The sequence below is a fragment of the Danio rerio genome, chromosome 6 (genome assembly GCF_052040795.2).
Source record: "Danio rerio strain M-AB ecotype USA chromosome 6, GRCz13ab, whole genome shotgun sequence".
NCBI classification, from domain to species: domain Eukaryota; kingdom Metazoa; phylum Chordata; class Actinopteri; order Cypriniformes; family Danionidae; genus Danio; species Danio rerio.
Window position 1 is genome coordinate 60,532,501 of NC_141026.1, and position 21,300 is coordinate 60,553,800.

A 21,300-nucleotide genomic window follows, 5' to 3' on the forward strand; every position below is an offset into this window, starting at 1 on the left:
TTCACTGGCACACTTCATTGAAGCCAATCAGGTCGGAAAGCAAGTTTCAGTTGAAATCAAGAGACGACGGGGCTTTTTCTGCTGCAGCCCCAGACTGTGGAATGGTCTGCCTTTACATCAGGTCATGTTCTTCACTTGGTGACTTGGTCTCATCTAAAAAATCACCTTCTGTCTCTTGCCTTTTAATTGCAATTAATTAATTTTAATCTGTTTTATATATTTTGCTTCTTTTTATGTATAGGTATAGATTTTGCATGCTGGTCAACATCTGTTGTTTTTAAATGTACTCTATAAATAAAGCAAACAAACAAGCAAAAAGCCGTTTACTCGCACTGTACCATTGGCAGGCTAGCGCAGAAGCTCCATTGAATATACTGGGGTAAAGTAAATGCTCATATTATAAAGACATGGCGGGGGAAATGTAATTTAATGCAGTGCTTCTTGTACAATCTGAGACCCACTTTATATTGAATATCACTCAGCCAGTGGAGATCGCTGATTTTTAAAGAAAACAGACCTTAAACGTGCTGGTTTTTGCATTGCCATACAGTTCGCCGGAAGTGCTTAACCCAGGACACTGACAAATTAAAAACCCTATTAGCATGCTTCGACATATACCCTATTAACCTGAAACCCTGGGGCTGTCTGACTGAAATTGAAAGTTTGTGTGCATATACCCCATTATGATTAAAAAAATTGTGGAAAAAAATCCATGTCAGTTAAAGCAGATTTTTTTTTAGATATGATATTGAATGGCAGACATTTTTGTCCATTTTGGACATGAGTGGGAGTGTTTTTTTTGCTAACATTAAGTAAAATATATGAATGCCTCAAAATGAAAGGTGTTGTTTATCACTGACACATCCAAAACTGGTATTAACAAAGAAAACGAATCTGCTTTGCATGTAGTGTATGGAAAATAACTCATTTCTTTATTAACATATATTATAAACAAACCACCAGTTAAAGGGTTAAAATTACGAATGTTTGGTAATTATGATTAGAAATGATGCTGGTGGAAAAACATCTATGTTAGTTCAATGCAAGTTTTTTTATGATGTTTTTGGACATTTTTGTCAACTTTTAGCCTGAGAGGATTGTTTTCTAATTGTTAAGAATATTTTATATTTATATAATTTCTTATGCTTTCCCAGAGATGGGTTGCGGCTGGAAGGGCATCCGCTGCATAAAAATGTGCTAGATAAGTTGGCGGTTCATTCTGCTGTGGCGACCCTGGAATAATAATAGGACTAAGCCGACAAGAAAATGAACGAAAGAATAATTTTTAATGCATGGTCAAAGACAACAGAACACACAAGATGTGTCACTCATATAGTTTTGAATGATATAAAGTGTAACAGTAAATATGGCCAATGAAGACCCGCCTTCTAATAAAAGAGCCAATCATTGATAGACTGAGGATTCTCTGGGGGAGGGGCTCGGACCAGAGTGTCTGCAGATTTCGTTTGATTTAAACGTTTAAAGATGAATTACTGATTTGTAATGTGAAATACAGTTGAAAGCAGAAGTTTACATAGGCTGTATGAAAAGGCACATGAGCATTTAAAATAAAGTCAGATGTTAATGTGACTAAAGTTGTTCTCTTTTAGGTAAATTAGGATTATCAATGTGTTCCTGTTGTGCTTTAATAGCAGAATAATGAGAGAGATATTTGTTGAGGAATTGTTAAAACTCTTCTTGAAGGTCAAGTTTACACACAATAAGATTATTCTGCCTCTGGAAAAGCTCAGATGATGATGTCGAGGTTTTGGAGGTTTCTGATTGGCTAATTGACAACATTTGAGTTAATGTGAGGCACAACTGTAGAATAGTGTTGAAGGAAAAGCTCAAACACACTGCTTCCTTGTGTGACAACATGAGAAAATCAACAAGCCAGAATCAACAACAAAGCCAGATTACCATTAGCTGAATTACACTGGGGAAAGACTCATGTTTGGAGACATGTCCTGTGCTCTGATGGAGCTAAGATTGAACTGTTTGGCCATAATGAGCAGTGTTACATTTGGAGGACAAAGGGGAAAGCGCACAAGCCTAGCAACACCATCCCAACTGTGCAGTATGGGGGCGGCAGCATCATGTTGTGGGGCTGTTTTGCTGCAGGAGGGACTGGTCCACTTCACAGCATAGATGGCATCATGAAGACAGAACATTATGGAGAAATACTGAAGCAACATCTCAACACATCAGCCAGGACATTACAACTTGGCCACAAATGGCTCTTCCAAACAGACCATGACCCTAAACACACTGCCAAATGAGTTCAAATGTGCTTTAAGGACAACAGAGTGAATGTTTTGGAGTGGCCATCACAAAGCCCTGATCTCAATCCTATAGAAGATTTGTGGGCAGAGTTGAAAAAGCTTGTGCGAGCAAGACAAGCCAACAAATCTGACTCAGTTACACCAATTCTGTCAGGAGGAATGAGCCAAAATTCCTGCAAACTATTGTGAGAAGCTTCCCAAAACATTTGAACCAAGTTAAACAGTTTAAAACCAAAGCTAAACAAAACCAAGGAAATACCAAGTACCAAATACCAAGGAAATGTGTGTAAACTTTTGACTCTCTAGAAATTAATAAAGAATTCTCTCATTATTCTGGCATTGAGCAAATGTAAATCATTTAGGCAATCCTAACAGACCTAAAATAATAAAGGTAGACATCTTTAAAAAATGGTTATGTTCCTTTTTTTAGACTGTATGTAAACTTCTGGTTTCTGCTGTATATCTTATGCTTGGCAAACAGCTTTGAAGGATTTGATGTGTCCCCATTCAAACAGAATGGCTGAGCATATGCCTCCAAAGTTGGCCACTAAGTGAAATGACTTGCCTTAACTTTGATATGGTCCATTATTTTCATTTGTACGTGACATTCACTGTCCTCGTCATGCACAGATATGGAGGTGAAGTCTCTAAATAAGCGAGCGTCCGGCCAGGCGTTTGAGGTCATCCTGAAGAGTCCGACTGACCCGTCTCCAGAAAGACCCCAGACACTGGCACTGCCACCCCAGAGGAAGGAGCCCTCGCTGGGGGAGCTGCAGAGGAGGCTGGAGGCCGCAGAGGCCAGGCGCAGGGTAACTTCAGCATCACAGTATCACTATTCCCTCTAAGACCTGTCTTGAGCATCTGTCTGCGCTCCCAAAGAGCATCTCACGCTTCCAAAAGCTGCCACATTGCGTTCTGTCTTCATCTTCTGATGCGCAATTTATTTAATAGAGAAGAAAAAACACCACAGTGGCAAATCTCAATGCACTATACATTTATATTTACATTGTCATTTAGCAGACGCTTTTATCCAAAGCGGCTTACAAATGAGGACAAGGAAGCAATTTACACAACTATAAGAGCAACAATAAATAAGTGCTGTAGGCAAGTTTCAGGTGTGGAAAGTCTAAGAAGCAAAACATTAGTAATTTTTTTTTGTAGTTAGTGAAGTCAGAGAGGCAATTGCAGATTAGGAAGGAAATTGGAGACTGAATAGTTGAGTTTTTAGTCATTTCTTGAAGACAGCGAGTGACTCTGCCGTTTCTGATGCAGTTAGGGAGTTCATTCCACCAACTGGGCAGATTGAACGCGAGAGTTCGGGAAAGTGATTTCTTCCCTCTTTGGGATGGAACCACGAGGCGACGTTCATTCACAGAACGCAAGTTTCTGGAGGGCACATACATCTGCAGAAGTGAGAGCAGATAAGAAGGAGCAAAGCCAGAAATCACTTTTTAAGCAAACATCAGAGCTTTGAATTTGATGCGAGCAGCAACTGGCAGCCAGTGCAAACGGATGAGCAGCGGAGTGACATGCGCTCTTTTAGGTTCATTAAAGACCACTCGAGCTGCTGCGTTCTGGAGCAGCTGAAGAGGTTTGATAGAGTTAGCTGGAAGCCCGGCTAGTAGAGAGTTGCAATAGTCCAGTCTGGAGAGAACAAGAGCTTGAACAAGGAGTTGAGCTGCATGTTCAGATAAGAAGGGTCGGATCTTTCTGATGTTATAGAGTGCGAATCTGCAAGATCGAGCAGTTCTAGAGATGTGGTCAGAGAAGTTTAGTTGGTCATCAATCGTTACTCCAAGCCTTTTCACCATTTTGGATGCAGTAATGGTTGCCCCATCCATCTGGATTGAAAATTCATTTGCGTTTTTGTGAGGTTAAGCTGAAGATGATGATCTTTCATCCAATGTGAAATGTCTGACAGGCAGGCTGAGATACTACACTTACTACACTACACTTCCCTGCCTGATATTTGCTCCAGTTTATCAGGAAGTGATGATTCTGTTCTCTTCTGTTTCTCTTTTGTATTGGAAACACTGCTTGTGCATGTGTTTATGGTAAGTGTATTTGATCTCTTTGTTTAGTCCCAGGAGAAGCAGGTCCTGAAGCAGCTGGCGGAGAAGCGCGAGCGGGAGAAAGAGGTGCTCACTAAAGCTCAGGAGGTCAACAACAACTACAGCAAGAAGACGGAGGAGAAACTCAACCATAAAATGGAGATGATCACAGAAAACCGCATGGCCCGTCTCAATGCTCTCAAGCAGCGTCTGAGAGAGAAGGTGAGGATTTCTGCTTGTCTTTGTCTTCGTAAAGAAGTTGATCCACTTAGTTAAACTCCTCTTCGTCCATTTCACATTTGGTAGAAGCATTTATCTAAAGTAACTTGCATTGCATTTAAGGTACATTCAGGTAAATAAGTATTGAACACTATTTTACTCAGAAAACGTACTTTCTAAAGGTGCTGCTGACTTGAAATTTTCCATGGATGTTGGTAACTACCAAATAAATCCACACATATGCAAAGAAAACAAATCTAACTAGTTTACAAATGAAGTTCTGTGTAATAAAATGAAATGACTCAGGGAAAAAGTATTAAACACATGAAGAAAGGAAGGTGTAGAAAGACATGGAAAGCCCAGACAGCAGCTGAAATCTCTCAGTAGTTATTCAGGAGCCCTCTGCCCTTCCTCAGTGTAAATGAGTATCAGCTGCTTCAGTCCAACATCTACATTAGCAGGAGGATGAAGATGAAACCAGGGTGGACATTTCAGCAAGACAATGATCCAAAACAGCCAAGGAGACTCTCAGATGCTTTCAGAGAAAGAAAATCAAGCTGTAGAATGGCCCAGCCAATCACCTGACCACAATCCAATAGAGAATACAGAATAAAGCTCAGATCTGATAGACGAGACCCACAGAACCATCAAGATTTAGACACTCTGACACCTGAGCAATGCATGTGACTTCATTCTCCATATGAGAGGTGTCTTTAAGCTGCCACCATTAAAGAGCCCATATTATACATGAAATAGGGTCATATCTTGGTTGTAAGGGTCTCCAACAACAGTTTAATATGCATGCAAGGTCAAAAAACACTTTCATGGTCTTATAATCTGCATTTATTTTTACCTAATTATCCCAGCGACTCCTGTATGAATCGTTCAGGGATTCATTTGTTCCCAAACCCCTCCTTAGCGCGAAGCTAATCTGCGCTGATTGGACCGATGACAGTCTGTCGCGATTGGTCGACTGCCTTCAGTCAGAGAATGAAATGCCAAACAGCTAATCAGCAATATAAAAGTAATCACAGTTCATACACGCTCCATAGTGTAGGCGTGGAGTTTAGCTGCCAGTGGGTCAATGTAAATACAGACTATGGACTTGAAAATTCAGACGACTGACTATTTTATTGAACAAAAACTCCAAAAACAGTTGAGGAGATCTCCTAGCTTCTCACTCTGCTCTTTTCACAGACACACACACACACATAGGCATGCACTAAATTCCAGGGGTTTCATTACCACGACGTAAAATGGGCGTGGCTTGGTCTGTGTTTGGGAAACGTCCGCTTAAAAAAAAACAATACTGAGAGGTCACCGATCATGCGCAGTACAGGTTCTTTTTTAGCGCGGTCATTTCAAACAGGATGATTATGGATAAAGAACCTACCGCGGTGGATAACGAAGGAAAAAACAATCATACAGGTTATTTTTTTGTTGTTATAATGTTATATTTTAAAGATTTCATTAGCAAATACAGCTGACCTCGTTTTAATCCGTATTACTCCGTTTTACTGTCTCTGGGCTTTTGTACTTCCATTTTAAACCAAATAATAATGGTTGTGGTAAGATTAACCGTGTTTTTGTAGTTTAAAATATGGTATTCAGTCATGTTTAAACAAATAAATACCACATTTTCTGTAATAAATCGTGGTTAATTTTTCTTTCTCGATCTTAGTTAACTTACATAACTCATATTTATTTTCTATTTTTATTTAAAGTCATCATACACAAAACACCTGGGATCAGGACAGGAATCTGATGTTAACTAATATAAAAGTGATCATACATGAAACCCCTGAGATCAGGACAGGTATCTGATGTTACTGTATATAAAAGTGATCATACATGAAACCCCTGGGATCAGGACAGGTATCTGATGTTACTGTATATAAAAGTGATCATACATGAAACACCTGGGATCAAGACAGGTATCTGATGTTACTGTATATAATATAAAAGTGATCATACATGAAACCGCTGAGATCAGGACAGGTATCTGATGTTACTGTATATAATATAAAAGTGATCATACATGAAACACCTGAGATCAGGACAGGTATCTGATGTTACTGTATATAAAAGTGATCATACATGAAACACCTGAGATCAGGACAGGTATCTGATGTTACTGTATATAATATAAAAGTGATCATACATGAAACCCCTGAGATCAGGACAGGTATCTGATGTTAACTAATATAAAAGTGATCATACATGAAACACCTGAGATCAGGACAGGTATCTGATGTTACTGTATATAATATAAAAGTGATCATACATGAAACACCTGAGATCAGGACAGGTATCTGATGTTAACTAATATAAAAGTGATCATACATGAAACACCTGAGATCAGGACAGGTATCTGATGTTACTGTATATAAAAGTGATCATACATGAAACCCCTGGGATCAGGACAGGTATCTGATGTTACTGTATATAATATAAAAGTGATCATACATGAAACCCCTGGTATCAGGACAGGTATCTGATGTTACTGTATATAAAAGTGATCATACATGAAACCCCTGAGATCAGGACAGGTATCTGATGTTACTGTATATAATATAAAAGTGATCATACATGAAACCCCTGGTATCAGGACAGGTATCTGATGTTACTGTATATAATATAAAAGTGATCATACATGAAACACCTGAGATCAGGACAGGTATCTGATGTTACTGTATATAATATAAAAGTGATCATACATGAAACCCCTGAGATCAGGACAGGTATCTGATGTTACTGTATATAATATAAAAGTGATCATACATGAAACCCCTGAGATCAGGACAGGTATCTGATGTTACTGTATATAAAAGTGATCATACATGAAACCCCTGGTATCAGGACAGGTATCTGATGTTACTGTATATAAAAGTGATCATACATGAAACACCTGAGATCAGGACAGGTATCTGATGTTACTGTATATAATATAAAAGTGATCATACATGAAACCCCTGGTATCAGGACAGGTATCTGATGTTACTGTATATAATATAAAAGTGATCATACATGAAACACCTGAGATCAGGACAGGTATCTGATGTTACTGTATATAATATAAAAGTGATCATACATGAAACCCCTGAGATCAGGACAGGTATCTGATGTTACTGTATATAATATAAAAGTGATCATACATGAAACCCCTGAGATCAGGACAGGTATCTGATGTTACTGTATATAAAAGTGATCATACATGAAACACCTGGGATCAGGACAGGTATCTGATGTTAACTAATATAAAAGTAATTATACATGAAACCCCTGAGATCAGGACAGGTATCTGATGTTACTGTATATGATATATAAAGTATTTGACACAAAAGCCGTGGGATCGGGACAGGTATCTTAAGTTATAACAGTATTAATGTAATCTGAGAGGTATCTTAAGTTAATTTGTTTAATATAACACACTGACTTCACATGAAACACCTGCGATCAGGACAGCTATTTAGTACTGCATATAAAAGGCATTTGACACGAAACCCCTGCGAATACGTACAGGTATCTGAATCTAACGGCTGTTTTCACAATCTGCGCATGATCCGTGACCTATGCAAATTCACAGATAGGCCACGCCCACCCGATGACGTAGTAGCGGTTACGCTGTACTGAAACGGCAGGCACTTTTTTCCAGGGGTTTCAGTACAGCGTAACCGCTACTACGTCATCGGGTGGGCGTGGCCTATCTGTGAATTTGCATAGGTCACGGATCATGCGCAGATTGTGAAAACAGCCGTTTGATTCAGATACCTGTACGTATTCGCAGGGGTTTCGTGTCAAATGCCTTTTATATGCAGTACTAAATAGCTGTCCTGATCGCAGGTGTTTCATGTGAAGTCAGTGTGTTATATTAAACAAATTAACTTAAGATACCTCTCAGATTACATTAATACTGTTATAACTTAAGATACCTGTCCCGATCCTACGGCTTTTGTGTCAAATACTTTATATATCATATACATTAACATCAGATACCTGTCCTGATCTCAGGGGTTTCATGTATAATTACTTTTATATTAGTTAACATCAGATACCTGTCCTGATGCCAGGGGTTTCATGTATGATCACTTTTATATACAGTAACATCAGATACCTGTCCTGATCTCAGGGGTTTCATGTATGATCACTTTTATATTATATACATTAACATCAGATACCTGTCCTGATGCCAGGGGTTTCATGTATGATCACTTTTATATATATTAACATCAGATACCTGTCCTGATGCCAGGGGTTTCATGTATGATCACTTTTATATATATTAACATCAGATACCTGTCCTGATCTCAGGGGTTTCATGTATGATCACTTTTATATTATATATATTAACATCAAATACCTGTCCTGATCCCAGGGGTTTCATGTATGATCACTTTTATATACAGTAACATCAGATACCTGTCCTGATCCCAGGTGTTTCATGTATGATCACTTTTATATTATACACATTAACATCAGATACCTGTCCTGATGCCAGGGGTTTCATGTATGATCACTTTTATATATATTAACATCAAATACCTGTCCTGATCCCAGGGGTTTCATGTATGATCACTTTTATATTATATACAGTAACATCAGATACCTGTCCTGATCTCAGGGGTTTCATGTATGATCACTTTTATATTATATATATTAACATCAGATACCTGTCCTGATCCCAGGGGTTTCATGTATGATCACTTTTATATACAGTAACATCAGATACCTGTCCTGATCCCAGGTGTTTCATGTATGATTATTTTTATATACAGTAACATCAGAAACCTGTCCTGATCTCAGGGGTTTCATGTATGATCACTTTTATATACAGTAACATCAGATACCTGTCCTGATCCCAGGTGTTTCATGTATGATTACTTTTATATACAGTAACATCAGATACCTGTCCTGATCCCAGGGGTTACATGTATGATCACTTTTAAATTAGTTTACATCAGATACCTGTCCTGATCCCAGGTGTTTTGTGTATGATGACTTTAAATAAAAATAGAAAATAAATATGAGTTATGTTAATTAACTAAGATCGAGAAAGAAAAATTAACCACGATTTATTACAGAAAATGTCCCTGCTAAAAAATCCAGCTTAAACCAGCCTAGGCTGGTTGGCTGGTTTTAGCTGGTCGACCAGGCTGGTTTTAGAGGGGTTTTGGCCACTTCCAGGCTGGTTTCCAGCCATTTCCAGCCTGGTCTTAGCTGGTCAGGCTGGAAAATGACCAGTTAAATCCAGCTAAAACCAGCTTGACCAGCCTGGTTTAAGCTGGACATAGCTGGTTTTGGCTGGGCTCCCAGCCTGGCTAGGCTGGTCAAGCTGGTTTTAGCTGGTCATCTCCCAGCCTGACCAGCTAAGACCAGGCTGGAAATGGCTGGAAACCAGCCTGGAAGTGGCCAAAACCCCTCTAAAACCAGCCTGTTTGACCAGCTAAAACCAGCCAACCAGCCTAGGCTGGTTTAAGCTGGATTTTTCAGCAGGGGTGGTATTTATTTGTTTAAACATGACTGAATACCATATTTTAAACTACAAAAACACGGTTAATCTTACCACAACCATTATTATTTGGTTTAAAATGGAAGTACAAAAGCCCAGAGACAGTAAAACGGATTAAAACGAGGTCAGCTGTTCTTGCTAATGAAATCTTTAAAATATAACATTATAACAACAAAAAAATAACCTGTATGATTGTTTTTTTCCTTCGTTATCCACCGCGGTAGGTTCTTTATCCATAATCATCCTGTTTGAAATGACCGCGCTAAAAAAGAACCTGTACTGCGCATGATCGGTGACCTCTCAGTATTGTTTTTTTTTTAAGGGGGCGTTTCCCAAACACCGACCTAGCCACGCCCATTTTGCGTCGTGGTAATGAAACCCCTGGAATTTAGTGCATGCCGTACTGAAACCCCTGGAAAAAAGTGCCTGCCCACACACATACGCACTTAACCCTGCTCCGGACGACAACGCGCGCGCACGCACACACACACACACACACACACACACACACACACACACACACACAAACAAACACACACACCTCCGGACGACAGCGCGCGCACGCACACACAGACACACACAATAACGTTACTCCCCGTCCACGGAGCTCCGTTAACGCAGCACGCGTCGCGTTTTTAACGTGACTTTGCACACGATAAGAGAATATAGCCAGTTAACCTGATACAGTACACGCGGTTACAAGTAACAAATCACAACTAAATACATTTGTAAGCTAGAGTCAACGAGGCAACTTTAATCGCACGTACTTACACTTGAGAAATGGAGGAAGAAACCCATCCTGACATGTCCATCAGTAAGTTACTCTTTACTGATCCTTCCTTTAACAAACGCTGATGAAGTATTCTTTGTAGCATGTAGCTTCCAGAAGTTTCCAGTAGTTTCCAACTGCTTGGCTATAATGCTGAGGTTTCATCTTTGGGTAGAGACTCAATATATCCATCTGCAGTGTGACTTCAATCGACCGGCATGTTTGTGTGTGTGTGTGTGTGTGTGTGTGTGTGTGTGTCTCGGTTTCTGCGTCAGAGGGCGGGGCCTCAGGTTTGAAATCTCCCGGGTTTGCGCGTGCACGTGAATAACTTGGTTTCGTTCGTACGTCATGGCGAAACACCTAATGAATCCGTATCAAGGCGACTCGTTTGAAGCACTATGAGTCGACTCTTTTATAGATGAATCAACCGTTTTTAACACTGTACACTAACAGATTTAAGCCTTAGCTGGATACTCCACTTCACTTAGAGCTGTGTTACACACTACATGGAGGGGAATTTTCAAAAACCCATAATATGGGCTCTTTAACAACTTTTTATACACTACTAAAATCTATAAAAAAAAATAATAAAAAATTGACTGTTTGTTTTCTTAGAATCCGCTTATTAAGTGGTGACGTGTTAGTGACGTACGTAATACTGTTTCCGGGTCCAAGCCGCCACTCATTTGAATTGACAAAATACTCGATTATGACCACTTTTTATTCATATCAGACATTTTCAAGAGTTCACACTTAGCTGAGGATTGATAATAAAGCTTGTTTGGCATTCTGTCCGGGCAGAGAGCCCTGAGCTTATAAGATCCTCAAACCCTGGGCTTCCTCCCGTTGCAGGGCAAGAAAGGAGTTTGAGCTCAGGTAGATCTCGATGACTCTCCCTCCTGCTTATTGTAGCTAAGTGTTAGGTATGGATGCTGAGAAGGTGTACTCAGAGTTTGGCTAAAAATATTTCGGATTAATTTTTTAGGCTGCTTGTTTTTGAACTTTGGGAGGAAACCGGAGGACTCGGGGAAAACCTACGCGAGCACGGGGAGAACAAGCAAAACTCTGCACAGAAATGTCGCCTGGTTTGGAAAGGAATTAAACCAGGGGCATTCTTGCTGTGAGGCAACAGCGCTAATCACTGGCCACCGTGTCGCCTGTTTGAAAGGAGGGATCTTCAATACGAAGATATTGAGATGAGAAAGTCTGGTTATTTATAGTGAGTTAAGGATCGTCTGATAGGATAATTAGTCAAGAGCTAGAGGTGGAACAGCTGTGAACAATCATAAGCACGTGATCCTCTCGAAATTTTGTTATAAATTAACTTCACAAAGTAAATTTTATATTAAGTCATATGGTGCGTCCCAGTTCGCATACTTATACTACACCCTAAAAGTATGTACTTGTTTTGTGAAGGACAAATTTAAACATTTGAGTGTGCAACAGAAGAGTATGCAAGCTTAGGGACGTACTACCTCCTCTTTAAAAGAACGTTATGTTGCTTAGTTATGCCCTCTTTCAATCATCCACACATCATCCACATTTCTGTCATATTTAACTTCCTACCTTACTAGAGAAGCATCAGCAGCAGGTAATCTCCCATTCTTGAGTCTTTCATGCAGAGAAATCTCCTCAGGCCTTTGGGTAATTCTGCTCTCAGATGTCTTGACGTCCAAACGCGTCTTTATATAAGTTCAGTGTTGTTGTTGCAGATAAAATATATAATGTGACTTAAATATTTTCCAGTGGGCTAGATATTGACGAACAGCCATTCAAACATCTTTACCGAAGCCTCTCTACTTGACGGCTGGTCTCGCGCGTCCATCATGTTTGTAGTTTATTTACACTTTGCACACGCGATTGTAGTTCTAATCGAATTTGCGTCCAATGTGCAAAGTATTGTGGGCAATATCAGCAGTTAGAGTATGGACGCTTCTACACTTACATTTTTTTTTACCAGAAATAGCAAACCATCCGGGAACCTCTGGCATACTCCTTTCAACATATTATGCTTTGGGACACACTAATTCTATTTTCAAATACGTTTTAGGATGGATAGTAGTACGCAGGAATAGTGTACACGGCAATCTCTGGGCTTGCTGCATCACAAATACCAAAATTTTAACAATTTATAAAAAAATTATCACTTTCTGGCCATCGGATAATGAGCATAGATATATACTGATCGTAATTTTGGAAAGTATTACATCGCTTTGTAAACGTTTATTGTTAGCATTTGATGAGTCTCCCCATTCAGTTTCATAGAGCGCCTGGACTCGGATGCCCCTTCGCGTGAAATTTTTTTTAAGGTACTTTATTATATGAACGTCCAACAGTGGATCTAACATAGACATTTCTAACGTAGAACTTTACAGCAGAAGGCACTCTAGGCTAGTTTTAACAGCAGACGGCATTCTAGGCTAATTTTAACAGCAGAGGGTGCTCTAGGCTAGTTTTAACAGCAGACGGCATTCTAGGCTAGTTTTCAAAGCAGACGGCATTCTATGCTAGTATTAACAGCAGACGGCACTCTAGGCTAGTTTTAAAAGCAGAGGGAGCTCTAGGCTAGTTTTAACAGCAGAGGGTGCTCTAGGCTTATTTTAACAGCAGACTGCGCTCTAGGCTAGTTTTAACAGCAGAGGGTGCTCTAGGCTTATTTTAACAGCAGACTGTGCTCTAGGCTAGTTTTAACAGCAGATGGCATTCTAGGCTAGTTTTACCAGTAGATTGTGCTCTAGGCTAGTTTTAAAAGCAGACAGCACTCTAGACTAGTTTTAACAGCAGATGGCGCTCTAGGCTAGTTTTAACAGTAGATGGCGCTCTAGGCTAGTTTTAAAAGCAGAGGGCGCTCTAGGCTAGTTTTAACAGCAAAGGGTGCTCTAGACTAGTTTTAACAGCAGAGGGTGCTCTAGGCTTATTTTAACAGCAGACTGCGCTCTAGGCTAGTTTTAACAGCAGAGGGTGCTCTAGGCTCACTTTAACAGCAGACTGTGCTCTAGGCTAGTTTTAACAGCAGATGGCAATCTAGGCTAGTTTTACCAGTAGATGGCGCTCTAGGCTAGTTTTAAAAGCAGAGGGCGCTCTAGGCTAGTTTTAACAGCAAAGGGTGCTCTAGACTAGTTTTAACAGCAGAGGGTGCTCTAGGCTTACTTTAACAGCAGACTGTGTTCTAGGCTAGTTTTAACAGCAGAGGGCGCTCAACATTAGTTTTAACAGAAGGCGGAGCTCTAGGCTAGTTTTAACAGCAGAGGGAGCATTTGATGAGTCTCTCCATTCAGTTTCATAGAGCGCCTGGACTCGGAAGCCCCTTCGCGTGAAATTTTTTTAAGGTAGTTTATGATATGTTGACATGTGGCAACAAAGTCCAACAGTGGATCTAACTTAGACATTTCTAACGTAGAACTTCCCTCATAATTGATAATTTAGTATTTTTTAATTATTTAATAGGTGTTGGTGTATGATAAGCTTATCATACACCATCACACATAACTTATAAATTACACCTTCTACATACTTTCCAATAACTGATATACCAACAGCTTTCATTTGTGCCATTCTTTTTTGTTGAATACTATTAGAAACAAGCATAATATTGTATTGTCATGTAAACAACACACAGTGAATATAAATATGCTCTGCGGTAAATATTATAACAAATACATAACAAGTGTAGAATATGCGGATGCATCAGAATAATGTAGCTGCTAGCTAACAATGTTTATATATTATACTATATACTGTACTACACCTGTCTTATATGCCTCAGAGCTAACTTACCTGAACTGTCTCTATCAAATGTCTAATCTGCATTATTCTCATGATCATTAAACCCATCTCATCCTCAATTTCATCTGCAGGAAGAGCAATTTCTGTCCTTTTCTTCTTTCACGTACCATAGAACATGGTGGTGCTTGCTAATACACTGTTCCCTGTATTCATTTCTAATCAAAAGTATTGCCATTAAAGTTTGATTTTATCCATAATGCAAATACCATTAACACATGACTAATCAACATTATATCAATAGCGTTCATGTTGTTATTGTTACAACTTAAAAGTTCACAGCTGGCCTTGCTAGCTATAGCTAACCCAATGTAATATTGCACGTTTCACTATTGAACAGTGTTGCACAGTAAATAATATTAGACTATATATTCTTCAAGACTCTTCTATACAGATTAAAGTAACATTTTAAGGCTTAACTAGGTTAATTAGGTTAACTAGGCATGTTAGGGTAATTACGCAAGTTATTATATAACGATGGTTTGTTCGGTAGACTATCGGGGGTGGGTGGGGGTTGGGTGAATAGCCTTAAAGGGCTAATAATATTGACCTTAAAATGTTAAAAAAAAAATTTAAAAAATTAAACTGCTTTTATTCTAGCCGAAATAAAAAGATAAGACTTTCTCCAGAAGAAAAAATATTATCAGACATACTGTGAAAATGTCCTTGCTCTCTTAAACATTTTTTGGGGAATATTTAAAAAAAAAAAAGAAAAGAAAAGAAAATCAAAAGGGGCTAATAATTCTTACTTCAACTGTACATTTGATCGATTTACAAAAAAGTAATCAAACAAAAACTTTTTGAGTTGTGAATATGTCATCATAACTTACTGGAGGTGATGTTTCAGATGTTTTTGTGGATCTGATACGAGTTGATTCTTTACAATTGCATTCAGCAACTACTCACAATAAACGGCAGTGTGTCAGAATTTGCGCTACAGAAAAACACTGCACGTCATGTGACTTAACCAAAGCACATCATTGGCTGCATTAAGCTCTTCTCTTTCCAACAACAAAAAAAAATAATGTTGGTCTTAAAGACACAGGGGCAGGGAAATTAACATAAATAACACATTACCGTATGGCAACACCATGTGGTAGAGGGCTAAACATGCTTCAGTAGCACTTTCTCCTTGTGTTATTTCATTGTTATTACACAGAACTCATTTCTCAGATTTGTTTTGTTTTATTTGTATGTTTGTATTGTTTGGGTTTTACCAAAATCTGGTTCAATCCCATGTCAACAGCTCCTTTAGGAATATTATTCCCAGGAAAAAAAACATGACAATGTCCTCAATACTTATTTTTCCCCGCTCTATAGTAAAAAAATCTGTAGTTCACAGATTATGTCTGAAACTGCCAATTGAGCTACAGGGACATTTTGGGATATTGTGTTTGCAACACAGTGTCCCAAAAGCTGATACCATTTACTGAGAACTGTGCTCTTTAAATATACCATAGTTCCTATTGCATGATGTTTTTCTGGTGTAACAAGTGTACCAAAAAAGGGAACTAGTTATTTTTGCATGTTGGTTACTGCAATGCCATTCTGAACAGCATTATGCCGTTTCTCTCTGTCAGGAGATTCACGCCGAAGAGGTGCGCAAGAATAAGGAGCTTAACACTGATCTTTCTGGTTAAGGACACTATGGAGCCATGAGACGTCCAGTAAAGACAGCAGTTGAGCAGCAGTTTCTCATTCTTTGGCCACACTGTCTTAAGAGGTCATATCAAACTCACTCACCATACCAGTTTTCCTTACCAGTAAACATCTCTCACACACACACACACACACAAACACACCATGTAGAAAAAAAAAAGTATGTGAATCCCCAAATGCCAAAGCCATACTTGTTGCATGTGTATTTCAGAAATATGGGCATTAAGGGTGCTTTGACATCTGTCGATTGGTCCACACCAATGACAAATGAAATGATTCATCCTAGCATTTTAAGTCATTTCGTTTCCTTGTGACAGCACTGATTGCTTTGGCCTGAAACAAACCAACATACTGTCATGAGACAACATCTACATCACTTCAATTTCTTACATTTAATTTGGATTGATCAAAATTTGAGGCTCTCTAATTGCTCACAACTGCAACTGCTGTGGAGCAAAACTGCTAAAGCACAAACCGTCAACACACTTGTCAATCAATGCTTTGTGATTCGTAGATTAATAATTGTGGATTCTTTCTGCAATCGATTCTGAGTGCTCCAGGCTAGTTTTAACAGCAGATGGTGCTCTAGGCTAGTTTTTACAAGCAGATGGTGCTGTGTGCTAGTTTTAACTGCAGACAGTGCTCTAGGGTAGTTTTAACAGCAGATGGTGCTCTAGGCTTGTTTTAACAGCAGAGGGCGCTCTAGGCTTGTTTTAACTGCAGACAGTGCTCTAGGCTAGTGTTAACAGCAGACAGCGCTCTAGGCTAGTTTTAACAGCAGATGGTGCTCTAGGCTTGTTTTAACAGCAGAGGGCGCTCTAGGCTTGTTTTAACAGCAGAGGGCGCTCTAGGCTAGTTTTAACAGCAGATGGCGCTCTAGGCTAGTTTTTGCAAGCAGATGGTGCTGTGGGCTAGTTTTTAACAACAGATGGTGGTCTAGATGGCACTCTAGGCTAGTTTTAACAGCAGAGGGTGCTCTAGGCTAGTTTTAACAGCAGACGCCACTCTAGGCTACTTTTAAAAGCAGACGGCACTCTAGGCTAGTTTTAACAGCAAACAGCACTCTAGGCTAGTTTTAACAGTAGACGGCCCTCTAGGCTAGTTTTAACAGCATAGGGCGCTCAACTCTAGTTTCAACAGAAGACGGAGCTCTAGGTTAGTTCTAACAGGAGACGGCGCTCTAGTCTAGTTCTAAAAGCAGACGGCGCTCTAGGCTTATTTAAATAGCAGAGGGCGCTTTAGGCTAATTTTAACAGCAGGGGGCGCTCTAGGTTTATTTTAACAGCAGACGGCGCTCTAGGCTGGTTTTAACAGCAGATGGCACTCTAGGCTAGTTTTTACTGCAGACAGTGCTTTAGGCTAGTTTTAACAGCAGAGGGTGCTCTAGGCTAGTTTTAACAGCAGAGGGCGCTCTAGGCTAGTTTTAACTGCAGACGGCGCTCTAGGCTAGTTTTAACTGCAGACAGTGTTCTAGGCTAGTTTTAACTGCAGACAGTGCTCTAGGCTAGTTTTAACAGCAGATGGCACTCTAGGCTAGTTTTAACTGCAGACAGTGCTCTAGGCTAGTTTTAACAGTAGACGGCCTTCTAGGCTAGTTTTAACAGCAGATGGTGCTCTAGGTTAGTTTTAACAGCAGACGGCGCTCAAGCTTGTTCTAACAGCAGAGGGTGCTCTAGGCTAGTTTTAACAGCAGATGGTGCTCTAGGCTTGGTTTAACAGCATAGGGCGCTCTAGGCTAGCTTTAACAGCAGAGGGTGCTATAGGCTAGTTTTAACAGCAGAGGGCGCTCTAGGCTTGTTTTAACAGCAGAGGGTGCTCTAGGCTAGTTTTTACAGCAGATGGTGCTCTAGGCTTGTTTTAACAGCATAGGGCGCTCTAGGCTAGTTTTAACAGCAGAGGGTGCTCTAGGCTGGTTTTAACAGCAGAGGGTGCTCTAGGTTAGTTTTAATAGCAGATGGCGCTCTAGGCTAGTTTTAACAGCAGACGGCGCTCTAGGCTAGTTTTAACAGCAGAGGGCGCTCTAGGCTAGTTTTAACAGCAGAGGGCGCTCTAGGCTTGTTTTAACAGCAGAGGGTGCTCTAGGCTAGTTTTTACAGCAGATGGTGCTCTAGGCTTGTTTTAACAGCATAGGGCGCTCTAGGCTAGTTTTAACAGCAGAGGGTGCTCTAGGCTGGTTTTAACAGCAGAGGGTGCTCTAGGTTAGTTTTAATAGCAGATGGCGCTCTAGGCTAGTTTTAACAGCAGACGGCGCTCTAGGCTAGTTTTAACAGCAGAGGGCGCTCTAGGCTAGTTTTTACAGCTGACGGCGCTCTAGACAATGCTGTACAGCAGGTGTTAGTTTTATTACTTCCTCACTAGCTGATGTTGATCCAGAAACATGCCCTATCTGTCACATGCTTAGTAAACAAGACTGTTGTCCAAAACTGTTGCACAATTCTTCATGTCAGTGTGTGGAATTTAATTATTAGACTACTCAAATATTATAAGGGGGTGTTCACATACTTTTGCCTATTAAAAACAAACAACTTGGATCAGCTTAAATTTCAAGATGAACATGAGTATGGTTGGCACTGTTGATAAGTTTCTGATTCAGAAAACCAGCTAGTCCAGTACATGAAGACCAACATAAAGGAGATTTACACCAACATCATCCGGACATTTATTCTGCTCAAGGTTGTTGTTTAGCCAAGCTGCATCTCACAAAACCAAAAAAACATGACTCTGTGTCCACATTTACACTGCACTTTATTGACTATGATTCATTCACATCGGTAGTTTAGGTGCATCTCATGGGTCAGGTCTGCTGGTTTGTTTTTCAGTGACCCGGAAGAGAAATGTCTAAGCTATTTGCTGCTAACTGATTAGTGAAATGCATTTGAATAAGATTAAAGCATAACATGGTGTTCTTAATGCTGAGTTTCTGTCATTTTTGCTGTGTAGAATCTTTATGATGCCAAAAGTCAATGTCAAAGTCACAGTACATTAACAAAATGATGCACTACAACAATAATAAAAAGTGAAGTTGAAAACAGTGTTACGTTATATTGTAGATTTACATTATGCAATTTACACTGTTGTTACACTTAAGGGGGGGTGTATTATTCTGACTAAAAATGTTGTGTCTTCCTAGTATCTCTGAAGCTTTTTTTGCATGTAATTCACATCGGATCAAGTTTTGAATATGTAAATTAGTGACGCGGTAGTTTCTAAACACAGCTTCTAGGCCTTTATTAGACTTGTATGAATATTGTTAAGAGACTGTTCCTCCTACAGTAAAACAGTCATCAGAGCGCAGTAAAATCAGGGTGTGTTTGTATACGTGTCATATCATGTGTGTATAATAGACTCTGACATATCATGCGCCTGTGACGATGAACTCTGGCCAAACTGTGATGCAAATGACAGATAGATGAAACTGAACCTGGTTTGTTTACTTAGATACTGCTGCTTATGTTTTCCCTTTCAATGGCCTACATATACAGTTGAAGTCAGAATTATTCACCCACTAGTACATTTCTTTCTGAAATATTTAGCAAATGATGTTGAACAGATTCAGGAATTTTTCACAGTATGTCTGATAATATTTTTTACTTCTGGAAAAAAGTCTTTTTTGTTTTATTTCGGCTAGAATAAAAGCAGTTCTTAATTTTTTAACACCATTTTAAGGTCAATATTATTTGCCCATTTAAGCAATATTAGTTTTGGATTGTCTACAGAACAAACCACTGTTATACAATGACTTGCCTAATTACCCTAACTTTACCCTAATTACCCTAGTGAAGCCTTTAAATGTCACTTTAAGCTGTATAGTAGTGTCTTGAAGAATATCTAGTCTAATATTATTTAATGTCATCATGGCAAAGATAAAATAAATCAGTGATTAGAGATGAGTTATTAAAACTATTATGTTTAGAAATGTGTTCTTCTCTCTGTAAACTTAAATTAGGGGAAATAATATGCAGGACGCTGAAAATTCTGACTTCAGCTGTATCCCCTTTTGCGTGAGAGCATTTAAAAATGCACAGAAGAAAACAAACAGGCAGGTAGCTGTGACGTAAACCTGTTTTGTTTGTGGCAAGCCTTACTTTACACTATATGGAAGTAATAAGGGAGTTGTCAGAATAAATATTAACAGTGCATACAAACAATACCAGTTCTTGAAGTAATAATGCTGCAGTTTCAGTCATCTGTTATGCTAATAGTTTGTACTGTGTTTAACCTGTTGTCATTTCTAAATTCGTCTAGGGGGAAAATCACGTGCAATGATAATAAGCAGAAATAATAATGCTGAAATGTGTTTTTATTGTTTTAGTTTCATTTCCTAACAAATTCACTCACTGCAAGAAGGTTATAGTGTAACAGCATTGGTGCGTTCATATTCTACATGTGATTTTTGTAGGATGCTAAGAATGATAGTACAATTTTGAGATATGAGATTTTGGCGTCACGGTGGCGCAGTGGGTAGCATGATCGCCTCACAGCATGAAGGTCACTGGTTCGAGTCCTGTCTGGGTCAGTTGGTATTTCGGTGTGGAGTTTGCATGTTCTCCCCGTGTTGGCGTGGGTTTCCCCCATAGTCCAAACACATGCTATAGTGTGAATGCAAGAGTGTATGGGTGTTTTCCTAGTGTTGGGTTGCAGCTGGAAGGGCATCCACTGCGTGAAACGTGTGCTGGATAAGTTGGTGGTTCATTCTGCTGTGGGGACCCCAGATTAATAAAGGGACTAAGCCGAAAAGAAAATAGAGTGAATTAATGTAAAATATATAGTTTATACATACAAGTTATTAGACTTCCTGTAATTTTGATAAAGAGAAGATTTTTTAACACGTTTTTAAATAAAATGTAATTGTAATAACTAATTTATAACCAATTTCTTAATTTTTAATAACATTATCTATTTTTTTTATTCCAGCCAAACTGAAAAATAAACAAGACTTTCTCCAGAAAAAAATAAAATAAATAAATTGTGGAATATATGAAAAATAATGACAATTTTACAAATAACTTCAATTTTGTGTATAGAGTT

General features: G+C 39.2%; 3 protein-coding genes across 9 annotated transcripts in view; 2 read left to right on the forward strand and 1 right to left on the reverse strand.

Moving 5' to 3' along the window:
* stmn3 (stathmin-like 3) overlaps positions 1-19,182 on the forward strand; it is a 25,311-nt gene extending 6,129 nt beyond the window's left edge. The window contains exons 3-7 of one of the 6 annotated variants that reach the window (XM_087258265.1): positions 2,913-3,091; positions 4,364-4,555; positions 16,194-17,156; positions 17,897-18,432; positions 18,517-19,182. In XM_087258265.1, the coding sequence (XP_087114391.1) occupies positions 2,913-3,091; positions 4,364-4,555; positions 16,194-16,253 (431 nt within the window). In that variant the 3' untranslated portion in view covers positions 16,254-17,156; positions 17,897-18,432; positions 18,517-19,182. Of the gene's footprint in view, positions 1-2,912; positions 3,092-4,363; positions 4,556-16,193 lie in introns of all 6 variants that reach the window. The other 5 variants (XM_087258263.1, XM_087258268.1, XM_087258267.1 and 2 more) reach the window with 5 other exon arrangements.
* LOC147843705 (uncharacterized) overlaps positions 1-21,300 on the reverse strand; it is a 999,056-nt gene that overhangs the window by 578,662 nt on the left and 399,094 nt on the right. The window lies entirely within an intron of this gene.
* The window catches only part of ralgapb (Ral GTPase activating protein non-catalytic subunit beta), a 471,588-nt gene that overhangs the window by 254,887 nt on the left and 195,401 nt on the right, over positions 1-21,300 (forward strand). The gene's annotated exons all lie outside the window — the stretch shown is intronic.